The sequence below is a fragment of the Hylobates moloch genome, unplaced genomic scaffold (genome assembly GCF_009828535.3).
Source record: "Hylobates moloch isolate HMO894 unplaced genomic scaffold, HMol_V3 SCAFFOLD_1, whole genome shotgun sequence".
Lineage (NCBI taxonomy): Eukaryota > Metazoa > Chordata > Mammalia > Primates > Hylobatidae > Hylobates > Hylobates moloch.
Genome location: NW_026652276.1, coordinates 131,953,831 through 131,971,246, shown reverse-complemented (window position 1 = coordinate 131,971,246; position 17,416 = coordinate 131,953,831). Strand labels below are relative to the sequence as shown.

The 17,416-nt window shown below is 40.5% G+C and overlaps 1 protein-coding gene across 8 annotated transcripts in view; it reads right to left on the bottom strand.

The window, feature by feature from the left end:
* ELMO1 (engulfment and cell motility 1) overlaps positions 1-17,416 on the bottom strand; it is a 594,699-nt gene that overhangs the window by 236,031 nt on the left and 341,252 nt on the right. For all 8 annotated transcript variants that reach the window (XR_004370726.2, XM_032758309.1, XM_032758304.2 and 5 more), the window contains one exon: positions 12,711-12,819. Coding sequence is in view for 7 of the 8 variants with exons in the window: in XM_032758309.1 (XP_032614200.1) it covers positions 12,711-12,819 (109 nt within the window). In the remaining variant the exon portion in view is untranslated. The remainder of the gene's footprint in view (positions 1-12,710; positions 12,820-17,416) is intronic.

The following is a 17,416-nucleotide window of genomic DNA, read 5'->3' as shown; positions in this document are numbered from 1 at the left end:
CGGAGTCCTCACTGGAGTCCTGCCTAGAACAGAGATTGAACTCTGTGCTGGTTAAAGTCGAACCCATTTCCCATAGAGCGGGAGTGGGTAGAAAAAAAGCAGCAAGCTGAGAGCTGTCTGGAGGCAGTTGGGGATATAATAAATTAGGAAGTCACACAGCTGTGTGTTCTGAAACACAAGATTGAAAATAGATCATTTTTTTCCCTCTTGGGGGAACATACTGTAGTGTTGATATTTTCTAATTCAAATTTGGACTCAGTGGGCCTTCTCAACCAAATTACCCTGAGGAGGAGCAGGAGGGAGAGGGATGAAGAGGAGCCCTTTAGTATAACTCATTCTCACTTATTTTAGAAGAAAACAAGAATGTTGTTTGAGAGGTTTCAGGGTAAAATGCAAAGTTTATTAAAAATTTAGCAATGTCTGAAGAATATTTTTGGAACTGACCCTGAAGCAAACAGAAAGCTACTCTATTCATGCAACAAACGCTTATTAAATGCAGACTACATGTAAAACACTGGGCTAGAAGTTAAAATGGAAGATGAATTCACTATGAGTCTAGTCCTCAAAGGGCTTACAGTCTGTAAGGAAGACAAGATATTTACAAAGAAAGTGAAAGCAGTGGGTGATAGCATTGCACCATAGTTAAGGGCAAACAGCACAGGAGAATCTCACAATAATTCACTCCATCTAATACCTGCACCATCTCAGTCTACTCAACCTCTCCCTTCATCTCAGGTTCCTTATTTGTAAATGGAGATGTTGCAGGGGTTAACAGAGGTAACATGCTTATTATTGACTCTGGGAATTCTCTGTTACATAGAAGGCATCCAATAAATGGCAGTGGTCTCCCTCTTTTTAAAAAAGCAAATTCCTTTTTTTTTTTTTTTTTTTTTGAGATGGAATCTCACTCTGTTGTCCAGGCTGGGGTGCAGTGGCATGATGTTGGCTCACTCCAATCTCTGCCTCCCGAGTTCAGGCGATTCTCCAGCCTCAGCCTCCCAGGTAGTTGGGATTACAGGCTCCCACCAGCATACCTGGCTAATTTTTGTATTTTAGTAGAGACGAGGGTTTCACTATTTGGCCAGGCTGGTTTCAAACTCCTGACCTCATGTAATCTGCCCGCCTCAGCCTCCCAAAGTGGTTGGATTACAGGTGTGAGCCATCGTGCCCAGCCAAAATCAGCAAGTGGTTTTTGATTGAAGTTCAAGTGCCCAAGGCTGGGAGACCTGATTGGCATCGACCTTCTAATCTACTCAACCACCAAGTAAATCTTTACAACCAAAGGCTCCAGGTTAAGGATGAGAAATAAAAGCATTCTAGAGCTTTCTATCCTCAGCTGCTCCCCTAACCACTGCAGACTCCCTGAGGGAAAAACTGACACTGTAGGAAGCCACAGTGTCCGCAAAAAGTGTGTTAACGACTTTAGCTGTGGGTATGCTTCTGTTTTGTTTTTTTATTTTTTTTCCATTTGTTTGTTTTACTCATGCATATTTTGGTTTTGAAAACTTTACAGTTAGCATTTCGTCATCTTTTCAGTGCAGTTTGACATCCTGATTTCTGTTGTTTTACTTTATTTTAGTGAGGTTAGTTTATTTTACTATCTATTAGAATCTTCTAGCATTCTGCTTATACTTTCCCTCCAATTTCATGCTGCCTTCCATACTAATATTCTACTCTTACAACTTATGAGGACTTTGAAGGGTATGGCCTGGTACATCACGATCCTACAAGAAATGCTGATGACGGTGATTACTGCTTCAGAAAAAAAAAATAACCCTTGGGTCCAAGCTTGAGATTTAGAAGAGACTGGCATCTCTGGAACTAGGGAAAGATGGTTTTTGCACTTTACACCTTTGGAATGAGACTAGTCACTTTGATACTCATTTTACTGATGAGACGTGATGAAGCCATCCTGCAAATGGCCTCCGTCATTGATTGGAATCCTGTTACATTTGTGATTTTGTTTTATGATGTTTCTCCTGCTATAAGATGCTTGTATCCTGAATTTAAACTTCCTCATGTATATAACCACTGGTATTTTAGGAAAACGGCATCCACTAGCATTGGAAAAGACCAGAAGGGAAGGTGGATGTAAGTTTCATCCAAAGAAGGTCCCTGACAGCAACACCGTTGACCTGCTTTGGGAAGAACGAGGTGGTAGTGAGTCTCTCTCAAATCTCTAAGGTGCTCAGCCAGGCTCCGGACACCATTTCCAGATGGAGCCTCACTCTGTGGCAGCAGAGTCCCTTCCTCCTCCACAGCCCTCCCGGGCAAGCCTCCTGCCAGGCAGGGCTCCAGCACCTTTTGCTCTTTCAGACACAAGAGGCCAGAGTTAGAACTGATTTAAAATACTTCTATTTTGAATTTTTCTTCAAGTTATATTTTTTAAAACAATTTTTTTTGGCTAAAACATTTTTGTAACAATACATGACTGTGTGTGTGTGTGTGAAGAGAAGGAGAGAAAAAGAGGGTGAATGATAAAACATATGTGGCAAAATGTTGACATAACTATAGATGAACCTGAGTGAATGAGTTATTTTGGCCGGGTGCAGTGGCTCACACCTGTAATCCCAGCACTTTGGGAGGCTGAGGCGGGTGGATCACTTGAGGTCAGGAATTCGAGACCAGCCTGGCCAGCATGGTGAAAACCCATCTCTACTAAATATATAAAAATTAGCCCAGTGTAGTGGTGCATTCCTGTAATCCCAGGTACTCAGGAGGCTGAGGCAAGAGAATTGTTTGAACCCAGGAGGCGGAGGTTGCAGTGAGACAAGATTGCACCACTGCACTCCAGCCTGGGCAACAGAGTGAGATCCTGTCTCCAAAAAAAAGAAGGAAATCTTCTAACTTTCTTGCCAAAAAAAAAGTTTTAAAAATATATTTTTATTTACATTATTTTTCTATGGCAATTCTTTATATCAATTCTCCCTTACCAATTCTCATACCCTTATTCTTTCAAATAAAGTCTAGAGTCATTCTGTGAAGTTTCCACCCTAATTCTCAGTGGTAATTTGGAATGTGATATGAGCCTGTCCACTAATGTAGAGGAACTTGCATCTTTTTCACATTGTTTTCTAACCAGGAAGAAAACATTTTGCTTCTCTATTTATTTGAAATGTCTATTGTATATTTTGGTAAAGTCTTACAGTTTTCTTCACCTAAGTTTCCAAGATGTTTTCCATTGGGATTATTCCAAAGTAGTTTACATTTTCATTGCCACTGTTAAATAATCTTTTTTTCCATTTTATAATTATTGCTGACATATGGAACATCTACTAAGTTTTGTTTATTCACTATGTAGCTACTCTTCTAAACCACATTAGCTTATCCTTTGATCCTTCAGGGATAGAAAGTCTTATTACCTACAGTTTAAAATATTTGTTTCTATTGATGAACTCTACCTCTAATGTGTTTGTAAGTTTTCCAGATCAAGGAGAAATAGTAATGGTGAATAATATCAGCATCATACAGCATCCCAGTTTAGTCTCAGTTTTTGATGGGAAAGCTGTTTTGGTATCTTCATTTTAAGAATGATGCTAGCTTGTCACTTTCTGGCAGATTTTTTTTTTAATGATAAGAATGTGTCCATCATCTTTAACAAATGTATTAAATATTATGAAATACTATTTTAACATTATCGGGTTTAAATTGAAATTAGCATCTGGGTTTTCACATTGAGCTTATTCGTGTGAGATGGAGCACTGACCTGTTTCATATTTTCAAGCTCCTCTTGCTTCCCTGAGACAAATGAATATTTGAGTCAAATTCAGTGTCCACTGCTAGCAAATGCAATGGCTTTTGTAACATGTACTTTGCTAATATTCATCATCCATTTTTTCATTTTACTTTTTATTTGCCCTGGTTTTTACCATTTATCATTATTTTTTATTATCTTCAAGGTTTCCTATAAACCACCCCAATTTTCAGGGGAAGTGAGGCCAGGAATGAAAGAAAAAGAAAAGAGTATGTATTAATAAACAGTAGAAAGCATAACAGAGAGACACAGATAAAGTGCTACAGGAGTTCTGAGGGAGCTGTAATGCCCTCCCACAGTAAGGATGAGGTGAGGAATCAGAACGGTCACCCAAACGATGCTTGAGATGAACCAGAAGTGTTTCTATAAGACGTAAGAAGACAATGGGAGCCTGTGCCTTTCAACAGGTCTGTATCTCTCATTACCAGCTTGGGCAAATCTACCAGGCTCACCTCTTAGCCATGACCTCTAAGAGACAACAGGAATGGATGCTGATTGGGGCCAGCTATATCTTTTCAGAAATAATGTAAAAAGGAGTAAGTCCTTAAAAAGTCTACGATAAATATTTTCATCCATTTATAATTGAGACGTGCTTGGTATAGTCTCCTTTTAAACTGCCAAGTTCAGTTGCTCTCTGTAACCACTTCCTATGGGGATGAACATTTTCCTGCAGTTTCAGAAGTATCTCCAAGTACTGCCTTCTGAAACACAAACAAAGCACCACAGAACTTCAGACTCTTAGGATATCCACAAAATGCACAGAAACAGTTGGCTTTGCTGCAAGATGCATCTTGGTATCTCTAAGCTTGTGCATATTCAAGCTAATTTATTTCTTCCACAAATAGGGCATTTTACAGTTAACAAAGCACCTTAACTAACATTGCCTCACCTGATTCTCAGATGAGAATGACAACGATCATGACTGATGATGATGATGATATCCCTATGTTACATATGGGGATAGTAAGGGGCAAGATGAAGGTTAACCATCATGGCAAAAGTCCTCCTATCAACTATGCCTATCACAAGGGCTTCTGATTCTGAATGCAAGAATTTTACATGAAGTTCTCTCCTGCCTTGGAGAATGCTATTATAAATCCCACTATTAGTTTTATAATTATTTAAAACAATCACCTTCAAATGACTTCTATGCTGTCTCCTATGATGATTTTAATTTAGACCAAAAGTGTCTGCAACTTCCTAATGTCAAAGTTAGGCTTTAGAACATTTGTTTTGTTTTACTTTAAACTTAATGTTGAAATAGAATATAAGTGTAGAATGTGAAAATTCAGGGCAGAATCAAGATCTGAGAGCATTCCACTTTGCATAAGCAAGAGTACAAGCCTGTAATGTGGAGAAAAAAAAAAAGGTCCTTAAGAGATTTAATTGTTAAAAGCTAATTTTCTTGAGTTTTCTTTAGCCAGAATGTTTTCCCCAAGAATGAAAGTGATGGATGGTACTTCTCAAGGTACGAAAACACCAATGTCCCAGAGTTAAGTGTCTATTCTAATTGCTGCTGCACTCCAAACAGTCCTTCACGTTGCTCATCTGTGTTATTTTTACTTGCTAAAGCAGAGGTGTCCGGGTGATGAATTATACAAGGTGCTCCACTCGGCACCACTGGTGTATTATAATAAATATTGCCATGGAAAGACAAAGTAAGGAAATGGTGAACGTTTTCATAGTGTGTAATGTAGGTTTCTTTCTTGCTTTTTTAAAAAAAAAAAAGATAAGTAGTTATTAAATTATAATCTAATTATAGATGGTCAAACAGGTGAATTTGGCAAAACTGTTTCAAGGCTTCAATCACAAATGTATGTCCATTCTGCTCTTCAAAATACACCTGAGAATAATCCCCACACAAAAGCATAATTGAAGCAGTGGTAATATCCATTTGCTAAAAGGACAGTAATGCAGTGGAGCCCTAGCATCTTAGTGATGAAAGAAGAAATGCATTATAATCAAACCTCAATTTCCACTTTTCTGCAATCTTTGATATTGCTACATTTAAAAAGATACAGTGCATTTCCCCAATTCTCAATGAAGACAAAATGACAGAGGACTGTAATCTGGCTTCAATTTGTTATAGTTTTCTGCATCAGTAAGGACACTGCAGAAAAGACCATAAAGAGACAGAATTAAGGGTTTCAAGTAATTATTTCTCCCATCTTAACAGAACTCCAGTTTTCTTTAGATATCTAACATCCTATGGTCACATAACATACTCAGGAGAGGTATGTTATACTAATGGGTAATGGGTAATGGCTAATCCAACCTCTGGACAGTCCCATTCCCTGTCCATGGTTGGGCTAGGCACAGTCACAGGCCACAGTGTCAGCCAAGAAAACATGAGAGAAAGTGTGCTGAAAGTCTTCCAAAAACACTTCTACACACCTAAAAGAGATCCACCGGAAGAGATGGCCTCTTGTTCCTCTGACTATGTGAAGGTAGCCATCATCTTGCTACCAGACACAGAACAGAAAGATGAAAATAACTTGGGTCCCTAATGACATCACCGGACAGGTATGCTAACCAGCTCTAGGATCTACGCAACTCTGGACTTATGCAATACATGTTCTTGGCAGGACATTTTGAGTTGAGATTTCTACTATTTGTAGCTGAAATTGTCCTAACTGCTGCATTATTAGGCCAGGGCTGGGGTGAGTCTGTACACCATCATGCTCACAAGTTCTGTCACACCCAGAAAATATAATCTAATTCTAGCATGTTATGCCCATAACTGGGACATTTCTTTTCGTTATTAAAATCCTTCTATTGGTTTCCACTGCCTGTAAGGTAGTCAAAACTCTCTGCATGGCAAATACTTGTGATCTGACAACTGCTTCTGCTAGCACCTCTGCCCTTTGCTTCCTCCCTCAAACCTTCTGCATTAACTACACGGAACTAGAATTCCTTGAACCTCCAGGTCTTCTAGCCTACCATTTCTCACTGCCTGGAATTTTCAACAGCCGCCTCCCACCATCCACACAGCCATGCCTGCCTGATGTCTCTTTGTCTTTGTGAACCCCACATGCAGGTATCTCTTCTTCTCTATCACACCTTGCAAGACTCTCCTTTCCCCAGCCCTGCCCAGTTCTTCACAAACAGAAGGAACCAAGTATTGCCTCTCAGAGATATGAATGTGACTCAAATGTAATGTTACAAATGGAAAAATGTTTTATAATCATTTATTTATGTGAAGGACCCTCCAGTTAGTGTGAGCTGCCTGAGGATGGAGAATGGGTTCTAAATCCATGTCCGCAGTGACCCTGATCCTGACTCATAGAGGAGCCCTACAGTTATTAAGTGAATAAATGCATGAGTGAGGAAAATAAAATATCTTAGCTCTACCTGACATTGGAATATAACTGGGTTAGGTTCTACCTATTCAAAAGAGAGTAATTGACCCATTTGTACCAGAAATCAAGTATTCCTGGCACTCATCAACAATGTATTTATTTACTTATATTTTTAGTTTTTTGAGGCAGAGTTTCATTCTTGTCGCCCAGGCTGGAGTACAATGGGGCAATATCAGCTCACTGCAACCTCTGCCTCCTGGGTTCCAGTGATTCTCCTGCCTCAGCTTCATGAGTAGCTGGGAATACAGGCATGTACCACCATGCCCGGCTAATTTTGTATTTTTAGTAGAGATGGGGTTTCACCATGTTGGCCAGCCTGGTCTCGAACTCCTGACCTCAGGTGATCCACCCGCCTCAGCCTCTGAAAGTGCTGGGATTACAGGCGTGAGCCACCACGCCCAGCCAACAATTTATTATTTCTTTCAGGACAAGTGCTTTAATAACAACAATAAAAAATAGCTACTATTTCTTTTTCCCCAGCTAGGAGCTGGGCATTTTCTTAATGACTTCACATTGATAATAAGCGCATGTGTATTCATCTGTGCTATGCCTCCTGTCTTCTGTAAGGGCACCACTCCCTGCCCCCTCCACTCTCACTGACCCTGCACACACAAATATACCTCTTCTTCTGAAGACTTGCTCCTTTATTGAAATAGTCTGTTTTCACGCTGCTGCTAAAGACATACCCAAGACTGGGTAATTTATAAAGAAAAAGAGGTTTAATGGACTCACAGCACCACGTGGCTGGGGAGGCCTCACAATCATGGTGGAAGGCAAAAGGCAAGTCTTACATGGCGGCAGGCAAGACAGAATAAGAATGGAGCAAAAGGGGTTTCCCCTTATAAAACCATCAGATCTCGTGAGACGTACTCAGTACCATGAGAACAGTACAGGGGAAACCACCCCCATGATTCAATTATCTCCCACTGGGTCCCTCCCATAACACGTGGGAATTATGGGAGCTGCAATTCAAGATGAGATTTGGGTAGGGACACAGCCAAACCATATCATCCCTCAATCTTCAATCTTGTTCTTCTGACTGGGGCTGCCAATTATCCAATCCAGGCTATGGGGATATGTGACCACATCCAGGTCCCTAAGTATTCTTCTTTGTAATTTTTGAAATTGAAACTAAGAGAAAATATGTCTTGTTCACAAAAGAGCCTCATGAATAAAGCAGGTTAAAAAGAAAACTTTTAACCAATATATAGAAGATAAAGAAACAAGGGGCATTGTTCCAGGCCCTAGATCCAGCTGTCATTTATGCCACAGCACCCTCCTCACCTCACTTAACTTTCAGTTTGCTCATGGAAAGTGAGGTTCTATCACTTGCAAAAAAAATTACCCATATTCTTTTTTTTTTTTTTTTTTTGAGACAGAGTCTCGCTCTGTTGCCTAGGCTAGAGTGCAGTGGCACAATCTTAGCTAACTGCAAGCTCCGCCTCCTGGGTTCATGCCATTCTCCTGCCTCAGCCTCCCAAGTAGCTGGGACTACAGGCACCCGCCACCATGCCTGGCTAATTTTGTATTTTTTGTAGAGATGGGTTCACCGTGTTAGCCAAGACGGTCTCAATCTCCTGACCTTGTGATCCGCCCGCCTCAGCCTCCTAAAGTGCTGGGATTACGGGCATGAGCCACCACATCTGGCCCCCAAATTACACATCTCCTAACTAGGACAACATCCATTATCTCATTTAAGGCTCCAACCAACTGTGCGCAGCATGTATTATCTTTATCTCATAAATAAGGAACCAGCGGCTCAGAACAGGGAAGAAACATTCTCAAGGCATACAGCCAGTGACTGTATTCCAAGATGGGTCATTCAGACGCCCAAATGCAATCACTCTACTTTCTTGCCTCTTTCTACAGTCTTTTTTTTTTTTTTTTTTTTTTTTTGGCTTCCTAAATTCCAGTTTGAGCTCAGTAAACTCAGACATTATGCAGTAGGTGCAAGTAAGTCTTCCCTTCCCTAATAAACATAGATGCCATTGCTCTTGATTAACTCCTGAGAGTGTTACAGCCTTCAACTGAATAACCTTGACAAAGTGCTCTGAGAATGTAAATAGACATTATTTTGGACCACGCTATTAGAGGTAACATTTACTTCTTGCAATGTCAATAATTGGGAAGCAGGAAAATAGTGCTTTTTTTTTTTTTTAAAGCAACCTTAGAAAACTGTACATAAATATTTGGTATCAGTAATTAATTGAACATTAATATGTTTGCTTTAGACACCAAAATATAATTGGATTTCAGAAGTGGGTTTCCTCAAGAGACCAAAAATTAAAATCAAAAGAGAAACGCTTTCTAGAAAATTGGATCTTTCTACTTTTGTAAACATCCTTTCTCTCCAGCAGTTAGATTTTTAATTGACTACTTCTTTGGTCTTAGCACTTGTTTATAGAATTAAAGTGACCATGGTCTTCAAGGTTAATTATTAACACAAATCTGAGAAGTGCTCAGAACCATGAACTTAGGAATGGAGAAAAACAGACATATACAAACCAAGTGAAGATAGATTTGTGTGTAAATCTAATTTTCCTCAGAAGAAAAATAGGCATTTCTTTCAACATAAGGGTGTATTCAGATTAGCTTTGCATATTAGTAACTTATTTAATATGGCAATGGGCAAAAAGCAATCCATTAAAAAGCAATTTTGCTCTTACCACAGGGTGTTTTATCATTCGATGTCTAGCATTCAATCAGAATGTAACAATCCTTTAACATTTTATGAGCAGAAAACAACTCATTTAGGCATGTAGGCTTCAGAAACATGAACGTTTTTTGTAAGCCTTGACAAATTTCCAGAAGGGGCTTTGCAGATGATGGCAAGCGACAAGTCAAACTAAAAACTTAAACTTATGACCATCACAACATTGGGGAAATTATTCTTCAGGACAGATGATGGGCATATGTTAAAAAACATAATGACAAAACTCATAGGAAAAAGTATCAGTCCGAGCTCATTCTCCCACTTTCTGAAGTGTATAGGAAGTTTTCTGAACTCCTTCAGGGACAAGGACCATATCTGGTTCTTGTGTACCTGCAGTGTCGCTCATAGTCTGTGGCATGTTGTAAGTACTGGATAGATTTTCATTGAACAAATTAATAAATGTGTTTGTCATGTTAGGTGAAGAGAGACTGCTTTGACAATGCCAGGCCTCAGCTGTCCAAGCCCAGTCTCAATGCAGAAAATGGGCCTGAGTGAGTTGTGGCAGAATGTTGGGAGTCTTCTCTCCATCAGAAGGTGGGAGATGGAACAGTCTTCAGTGCATGAAGAGCATCTGTGGCACCTCCAGGGACCCGCAAGGTGTTTGCCTTCATCTCCACTGTTATTTCAGCCCACAAATGGAGTTCTGCCCTGATTCCTGGATTGACCACCAGGTCCTCAAAGGCCAGGAGTGCCACTCTACACCTGCCAGAGGTCAAGCCCTATCCCCTATTCTGTCCCCACCCCATCCCCAAGCACAAAATGAACATTCACCTGAGGAAGACTACCTGCCCAGACTCTTGCCAGCTGAGGTCCCCTCCGCCCACTGGATGGGAACCCACTGACCCAGAGGCCAGCCCACATCAGGGTCATGTTTACCCTGCCCACACCTGCTCTGGAATTCAGCCATCTCTTCCAAGCTATTCCTCGCAGGTTGAATACAAGCTGTTCCCATAGAGCTCCTCTCACTGAGATCGCTGCAATTTCAGCCAGAAAATGAACACAACTACTCAAATCATCACCCAAAATACTACCAATCCATTTCTAGACATTCTGCTCTGGAGAGAACCTGGAGGTGTAGGAGCACAGTGCGGTTTGTGAGTAATTCACTCAGGGACACAAGGCCCTAAGTAGCAGAGCTGAACTCAGTTCCCCTCTATTCCCAGCAATCTCTACCTCCTACACCAGATCACTCTTCTGTGTTTACTTTTAGCAGGAAAGGCATATGTCCCTTGGGCAAAGGAGAAGAGCAGATAGCTGGGCACGGCATGTCATAGAACACGAGTGAAGGTATACATGGAGAGTGGGCCTTCTGCTGCCATCAAGATGAGCATAAACAGCCAAAGGTTGTCATCAGAAAGGAGGCGACAACGAAGGGCAGTGCAGAGCAGTACCTTGGACACAGAAACACCTGCCTGGTAGAACACCACTACTGACTCCAGTTCCTGAAAATTAACTCCCAGATGATCCAGACATGCTTTCCAGCCAGCAATTTTCACCAATTTCCCCCATGAAATTGAGATAAACATGAAACAGTCACAGTTATCACATGGAGGAATTCCGCAGGATTTGTTTGATTTAGGACTTATATCCTTAAGCTGAGTAAACAGTCAGCGATACTGCAGACTGAAATCTCAGCGAGTTAGTGTAATTAGGGAGTAAGAAGGATAACTCAAGTCAAGGATCCACATAAACAGAAATCTTCACATTTGGTGAGCTGTAAACCAGAGTAGATGAATGCAGAGATCTCTCAGGTTACACTGCTACTGTTCCAACGCAAAAATGCTCATGTTCCATGTCATCATTGGCTGCTTCCTCCCATGAGCCCACACTGGAAGATGATAAAGTTTTCCACTTGGCCAACCAGGCTCAATTTCTTAGTATTTTTCCTTACTAAGTATTAAATTTTCTAGTTTATTTCAGCAGCACCTGTAGTCAGTTCTACACTGTAAATAAAACATAACTCTCTTTCCAATGTAATCATCAGATTCCTCCCATTAATCATTTCAGGCCATTATTTTAAGCTCTTGAGCAGGCAACTGAATATTTATGTTTTCACAGTAATACCAAACACCCCAACATTTTTCTGTTATAAACAAACAGTCCTTTCTGGTGCTCATGTTATTAAGCCTGTGAGGAAAGATTTATATGTGTGCTGGCTTCTAGATGTTGGATGGAATGGAAGTAAACCACTTTAAGAAGGTTCAACATCAACAATGATAAAGGGGACAGGTTAAATCATATCTACCTTCGTAGATTAAAGCCAAATTATGCCAATGAATGAAAGGCAAGAAAATTATCATCCTTTCTTTTTCTGTATGTACTCTCATACATTTTGTGATGTAAGAAAAAAAGCAATAAAAATATTGCTGACCACATTTTTCATTTTCAGCTACCCATTTTCTTTAATAATTTCTTCTTTCTTAGAGAAAGTATTCCAAACAACAGAAACACTGGGAGCAAGAGAATTTCATTAAAGTATTCAATTTTTCTTTATAGAGAAAAATTGCTTTGAAAGAAAGAAAAGAAAATGATCTACTGGTAGGTTATAAACTGGAATTTTAAAAAAGAAATCCATAGATTTTTTTTTTTTCCTGAACAGAAGCAAGCCTGTTTTAATATGTACTCATTTTCGTGATACTTGAAACTCAGCCACAATTATCTGCAAATTTCTCCATTCCCATAGGTTTTAATCACATTTACTTCCAGACCAGACATGCAAAAGTATGTATGCTGTAAACCTGAGCCAAATAATAATCAACCTATCCACAGTGATGACCGTAAGAAGCTGTCGGCGTCTTGGGATTTCTTCATACAGGTAGGGGCACAACCCTGGAAGCTGGGACTCTGCCAGCTTCACACCCATGTGGGAAATAAGTATACTTACGCAACTCGCCCACTTTCAAGATCTCACATAGCATCTTGGTCAGCTCTATACTACTGCGGCCAAAGGGACATTCGTGCTTGTCTTCTCGGCTACTGTTCTCAAGCACAATCTGTAATGGGAAAGGGAACAGATTAGAGAGGAAATTCAATTGTGGAAAACATCAAGAATATCAACTTCATTCCAATAGATGAATACATAGATCCACTTCAGATCCCCAAACAAAGACTCTTGGGGCTAGGACAAAATAGTACTCCAAGTATACAGGACCGAAAAGTCTCATTTCCGCCCCCCTCAAATCTTTGACAACCCTCTTCAACCCTGTAAGAGGATATTTGGCTTGTTCGTTCCCATTTACACAGAGAAGCCTGTGGAGAGTATTTTGGAATAGTACAATAAAGACTTTTTTACTTCAGTGACCAAACAACTCTCTTGTCCTCCCATTTCTGTCCTCTTTTCTTGGGAATAGTAACTCCTTCTGTGACTTCAGTCTCAAACTTCAATAGGATATTTTCCAAGTAAGTCCATATTCTTACAAGATCTTACCCTCTGACATCAGTTGAAAAAATCATGCCTGGAAAATGTGACATGATGGACCAATCAGAGTCCTTCCCTGAGACTTCATACTAAGAGAAAAACTGGGGCCGGGTATGGTGATTCACGTCTGTAATCCCAGCACTGTGGGAGGCCGAGGCGGGCAGATCGTTAGAGGTCAGGAGTTGGAGACCAGCCTGGCCAACATGGCGAAACCCCGTCTCTACTAAAAATAAAAACAAAATTATCTGGGTGCGGTGGCAGGTGCCTTTAATCGCAGCTAGAGGGCAGGCTAAGGCAGGAGAATCACTTGAACCCAGGAAGTGGAGGTTGCAGTGAGCCGAGATAGTGCCATTGCACTCCAGCCTGAGTGACAGAGTGAGACTCCACCTCAAAAAAGAAAGAGAGAAAGAAAAGAAAAGAAAGAAAGAAAGAGAGAGAGAGACAGAAAGAAAAAGAGAGAAAGAGAGAAAGAAAGAAAGAGAAAGAAAGAAAGAGAGAAAGAAAGAAAAAAGAAAGAAAGAAAGAAAGAAAGAAAGAAAGGGAGAAAGAAAGAAAGAAAGGGAGAAAGAAAGAAATGAATAAATACTGGCTCAACTATGCTGACAGTGCCCCTGGGGTGTGGACACAGGAGTTACCTGGATGTTGGCCCTTAGAAAAAAAGAAAACAAAACTAAAATACAAAGTAAAACAGAGACGAGAGACAGCAAGAGACCTATAAGTGTTTGAGACTGGTTCCACCTATTCCTACTGGTCCCCCTGTTTCTATAGCACAGCAACTTCCCTGTCTTTCCCCTTTGGTTGCTCAATCCCTCCTCTGAAAATCCTTTTGTCCATCTAATAAATTATCGTCTTTTCTTAAGCTAATTTGGGATGTTCATATCACTCTCAACTAAGGGAATTACTCTACACATAGATTAAACAAAAGCAAAACAAAATAACAAAACTCTCAAGTTATGGAACTTTGTCCATGTCTAAAGCTTCCTCTCCAAAACTCACCTCCAGTAAGAGTTGTCTGGGACTTCCTTAATAGCTACACCAGTTTGAATGATCATCTCTCAGTAGCATCTACAATGATGCTGTGCAGTGACTCACTGTTCTGTCACCTCCACAGACTATGAACTCTTCAGTGGCAGGGACAGGTGTTTTATTCACTTAGTCAACAGTATTAATTGAGCACCTATTATCTACCAGGAAGATGGCTGAGCCCCATAAAATAGACAAGGGCCCTGACCTCATTAAGCATTCATTCTAATTGAAGGACACAAAAACAAAAGAGGTAGTTACAGTTTATCGCAAGTGCTATGAAAATAAAAAATAACTTGTTGAATGACAGAGAGTAACAGGGAATGCTTGGGGAGGAGAGTTTAGATAACCAGGTGATCAAGGAAGGTTCTCGGACCATTGAGAATCAAACAATGAGAAAGACCTTGCTATGTCAAGGTATGTGAGAAAGAACATTCCAGATAGAGATGAAGGTCAGAGCCCACTGAGGTGAGCTGGGCAGTGGGCTGACCTCCCCAAAACATATGCACTCAGTCTGCCCAAGCACAGAGGATTTCATTTCACTCAGCCTGAATCACCCTTTTCCTTTTCAGAGAACCCATTCTGGTTCTAACCAGAAATTCCCACTCCGGAAAGCAGGAGAGGAGAATAACTAAGTTCCATTAATCAGTGAATTTTATTTCCCCTCTAAATATTTTGTATCTGAGACAGCCAGATCAGAGAGCAAATCTAAAGCTCCTGATGATGGGAGAAACGAACTGAAAAAAAGAAATGGAGCCAGAAGACAGAACATAAAGAGAAGACAGAAGACAGGTAGTTTTCATCAGCTCCCAGCTCCCAGTGAGCACATTCCCTTGTATTTCACATTAACATTCTATTAACATTTCATGAGCACATTAATATTTAATGAGGCTGTGATCTGCATACACTGTAGGTAGAATTACTGCAGCCAATAAATGCTTGGGAAACATTTCCAAGGCACAGTTTATTAGCAGGCACTAAATTAAGTGGTAATTTAAGTAATCAATATGTAAATCAGCTTGGAGAAGTCCTGCTCTTTATTTTTTAATGCACTATCCATCTTATCATATTTACCCACCTAAAGAAAAATAAACCCGCCGCCTTCTTGACTGATTTCTGTTGTCAAGGCAGACACAAATATTTAAAGCTACTTGTGTAACTTTTAAGATCAACCTTCTTACAAAAATATTGTAGAAAAGATTATAATTATGAATGCTACTAGTTAGATATTATTATAGTGAGTGATAATTCTTAAGCTGGACGATAGCTTTTATTTAACATATTGATACATCTACATTCAATTTCGACATTCTGATATTAACCATGTCTATCGGAGACATTTTGAAAAGCTCCATTTGGAAATATCAAAGCATATTTTTCATCTTTATTTTCCCCCTTACTCTTCAGTTTTAAGAGCAAATATGCTAGAACAGAAATCACAATGAAGTACTAAAAGGTGCTATTACCACTCATCTTAGAATATATCGCACACCAAAATAAGTTCTTTCTGCATATTTTATTTAAAAAAACTGGATATCCATGCAATGTGAAGTTATATTTTATAAAATCTTCATCATTTACAGAGTATATTTATACATTCTCTATCAATTGATTTCCAACAAGTCCATCTGTTAATAAAATAGGTATTATCAGTCTCTTAAGAATGCTGAAACAAAAGGCAGAGGTGACTTTCTAGCATCCCAGCGCTAGCCTGTGTCAGTCCTGGAGTTCAATTTTTTTTTTTTTTTTTTGAGATGTAGTTTCACTCTTGTTGCCCAGGCTGGAGTACAGTGGCATAATCTTGGCTTGCTGCAACTTCCGCCCTGCCAGGCTCAAGTGATTCTCCTGCCTCAGCTGGAATTACAAGAGCCCACCACCACGCCCAACTAATTTTTGTATTTTTAGTAGAGACGGGGTTTCACCATGTTGGCCGAGCTGGGTCTCGAACTCCAGACCTCAGGTGATCCCTCTCCAATGACCAAATCTCTTCCTGTCTTCTTATAGTTTACAAATTGGCTTCACATACATATTACCATGAAAATCAGTAGGTTCTATGTCTAAAGAAGCTAAGGTGACTTTGATCAATTTCTTCTATCTCCTTGAAGTGGTCTATAAGCCCTGCTCCTCTTAGACAAAGCTATAAGGTTCTATGTCATCTCATTTATCCCCTGAAGATGCCAATTCCTCATGGTGAGTGACCAAAGCTGCTGCAGTGTCCCCACAGACTTTACTTCCATAAATTCCAGGCTCTCCTCTGAATGCTCTGTGTTTCTTGTCCCTCTTCTCCAATTGTGTAGATCAGGAACCTTTATGGCTTGGGTGTGACCATGAAGTGTTGAGTCCAAGGCCAGCCTCAGTCAAGTATGAATCCCTTCTCTGGCTCTCTTGCCCTCCTTGCCTCGGCATCACATGGCTGATTTATATTCACTTGCTTGTCTCTGACACACTCTCTCTTCCACTTTCTGTTGAAGCTCTCTCTTTTGGGGGAGAGCCCAATTCATTCTGTGTCTCCTGCAGCCAGCCCTGGAGGGCTTGAGTGCTTCTTCCATGCCCTGTCACCTGAGGAGGCTTCTCTTCCACTGTGCACCTTTTCCATGTCACTTTGACTCTAACCTAGGGTCAGGTGAGGCATAGTGGCCTCCCCACAGGCCACACCAAGGACAGTGTGTGTGAGGTGTACTGTCTGCAAAGAGAGGGGACACAAAGCAGCTATGAGAAGTACTGATAACATGGAGACCTTGGACAAAGGTGCCACCAACTAGGATGAACTTGTATGAGGCACTGCATCTCCTTGTGAGATACGAAGACCTTACATAAAACCCACTTCATGGGACCGTTGTGCATATCAAGTCACACAACAAAGGCAAAGTCCCTAAAACTGCCTTCAGAGAGTTCGTGTTTTTATCTCTTTATTGCGCTCTCTCTTCCTGTTTCTGCATGGCCCATGGCCAACATTTCACGCAACACTTTTACCAGCAGCTAAACCAAAATCATGACTGCAGTGAGACTGGCTCTCTGATGACAGGCTTCTAGGGACTCATGAAAGTAAGCCAGAGGCCTTCTGGTTGTTTTAGCATGAGAGGCAGAGAGAGAGATAAAAGTAGGTCCTCACCTGCTTACACCAAGAATGCAAGATAAAAAGTCCCATG